The sequence below is a fragment of the Penaeus vannamei genome, chromosome 30 (assembly GCF_042767895.1).
Source record: "Penaeus vannamei isolate JL-2024 chromosome 30, ASM4276789v1, whole genome shotgun sequence".
Lineage (NCBI taxonomy): Eukaryota > Metazoa > Arthropoda > Malacostraca > Decapoda > Penaeidae > Penaeus > Penaeus vannamei.
Genome location: NC_091578.1, coordinates 3637106 through 3639748, shown reverse-complemented (window position 1 = coordinate 3639748; position 2643 = coordinate 3637106). Strand labels below are relative to the sequence as shown.

The 2643-nt window shown below is 47.1% G+C and overlaps 1 protein-coding gene across 1 annotated transcript; it reads left to right on the top strand.

Moving 5' to 3' along the window:
• The first annotated feature begins 182 nt into the window (after positions 1-182).
• Positions 183-1241, top strand: LOC113811383 (HIRA-interacting protein 3). Its single transcript, XM_070142790.1, has 2 exons — positions 183-965; positions 1131-1241. The coding sequence occupies exons 1-2, from the start codon at positions 183-185 to the stop codon at positions 1239-1241; spliced, it is 894 nt and encodes a 297-aa protein (XP_069998891.1).
• Positions 1242-2643: the final 1402 nt, after the last annotated feature.

Here is a 2643-nt window from a genome sequence, read left to right as displayed (position 1 = left end):
CGCGTCGACATGATGAATGAAACTCCGCTATCTCTCTTGTAGGTGTATCATTCACTCACAAATCACTATAAGCAAAAACCTGTCGAAGGTTATGGCAAGACAAATGAAAATCAACCGAGAAATGGCAGAAAAGCAAGCCAGATTGGAGAAGTGAATCAGGAACAAGCAAGCCGGAAGTAGAGATGGATCAGGAACAAATAAGCTGGATGGAGAAGTGGATCAGGAACAAGCAAGCCAAAGGGACAAGTGGATCAGGAACAAGCAAGCAGGAGGGACAAGTGGATCAGGAACAAGCAAGCCAAAGGGACAAGTGGATCAGGAACAAGCAAGCCAAAGGGACAAGTGGATCAGGAACAAGCAAGCAGGAGGAACAAGTGGATCAGGAACAAGCAAGCCAAAGGGAGAAGTGGATGAGGAACAAGCAAGCAGGAGGGACAAGTGGATCAGGAACAAGCAAGCAGGAGGGACAAGTGGATCAGGAACAAGTAAGCCAAAGGGACAAGTGGATCAGGAACAAGCAAGCCAAAGGGACAAGTGGATCAGGAACAAGCAAGCCAAAGGGACAAGTGGATCAGGAACAAGCAAGCCAAAGGGACAAGTGGATCAGGAACAAGCAAGCCAAAGGGACAAGTGGATCAGGAACAAGCAAGCCAAAGGGACAAGTGGATCAGGAACAAGCAAGCCAAAGGGACAAGTGGATCAGGAACAAGCAAGCAGGAGGGACAAGTGGATCAGGAACAAGCAAGCCAAAGGGACAAGTGGATCAGGAACAAGCAAGCAGGAGGGACAAGTGGATCAGGAACAAGCAAGCAGGAGGGACAAGTGGATCAGGAACAAGCAAGCAGGAGGGACAAGTGGATCAGGAACAAGCAAGCCAAAGGGACAAGTGGATCAGGAACAAGCAAGCCAAAGGGACAAGTGGATCAGGAACAAGCAAGCCAAAGGGACAAGTGGATCAGGAACAAGCAAGATAGACGGAGAAGTGGATCAGGAACAAGCAAGATAGACGGAGAAGTGGATAAGGAACAAGATGGAGAAGTGGATCAGGAACAAGTAATCATATATCTCACTTAAAACACAGTGAAAGGGAAACAAAATAATTCATGCCTCTGCTTTCTTAATTTCAAAAGAGGCGCCTGGCACTGTCGGGCCAAACATCCCTTGGAAAAACGATGACCAACAGGAATTTCCCCGAGTACAAAGACATCAAAATCCGGTATGATGAGCCAGAAGCAGCATAAAAAAAAAAAAATCTGGTTTAACATATCGGTTTAAGATTGGTTTAAGATCGGACGGAACGTGAGGCAGGGTTGTACACTCTCCAACACCTATTTAACATGTGTATGTACCCCTAACATTGCCATGCATAAAAGAAACCAAAAACTTTGAAGCGACCACTGGCATTGGTGGAAGGATGATAACAAACCTCGCTTTGTTGACAGTCACGTCGAAGCTGGTTCCACATTCGAACTTCAAAATTCCTCGCATGAAACTGAAGAAGTGGAGTCTATTCACATCTAAACATCATCAAAAACCAAAAAAAAAAAAATACAGAAAGCATCCACGCAGACAATAATAACTCAAGACCTCCCTATGAATAATGAGCCGAGAACGGGGAAGAACTCGCCCGCAATCCCCTACGACGATACCAAAAGGGCAAACCCGAACGTCGCCGTAGCCAAGAAAGAAGTCCTCTCATTCAAAGAAGTTTCCAAATGGACTGACATCGGATTATGTCACCAGCGTTCCGATTACTTCATGGTTCTGGGTAATGAAGGTGAGAGACAGAGGAGAGAGAGAAAAAAAATGAACTTTAAACTGTGGTGCAATCGCCGTATTTCAGTGTGTGTGTGTGTGTGTGTGTGTGTGTGTGTGTGTGTGTGTGTGTGTGTGTGTGTGTGTGTGTGTGTGTGTGTGTGTGTGTATGTGCGTGCGTGCGTGCGTGCGTGCCTGCGTGCGTGCGTGCGTGCGTGCGTGCGCATCTGTGTATATCTATATCTGAATGCATTCATCTATCAAACCAAATTGAACAAGTGCCCTATATATACAAGAATCGCAATTCGATATACGTATATAGCGAAGGAAATCCGGGACCACATCCGTGCGTGCTGTCACCAACCTCCTACAGTCCCACACACACTCAAACACCCCCCCCCCCCCCACAGACACACACACAAAAAAAACAGCCGATGACAAACTGGCGAGAGCGACGGAGTCTGGGTTGTGACGTTCATCAGTCCACAAACGTAAACAAACACCTTGATAAGCCTGCAATCCCCTTAAGGCGAGATTTCCGTCCACGTCCAGCACGAGGACCAACCTTACGTGCCGACGGCGCACGCTGCCGAGACGGACGCTCGCACCTCCGGACCAGGGAACGAACAGGTGAATTAATTGCACACATTCCTGACCGTCCTATATCCGACTGTAAAGTTCCCGCCTTAAAATAGATGAAAGGAGAGGAAAGGGGAAGGGGAAGGCGGAGGAGGGGGGGGGGAGGGTCACAGTCCAAGGGGAGAAAGAGCAGAGACAATTTACACACAATCTCCAGTACGATAATATGTACCTATCAGATTATCCTATTCATTGTTATGAAGGGATATTTTCACCAAAAATTATATCATACTTTCGGCTGTTACTCTG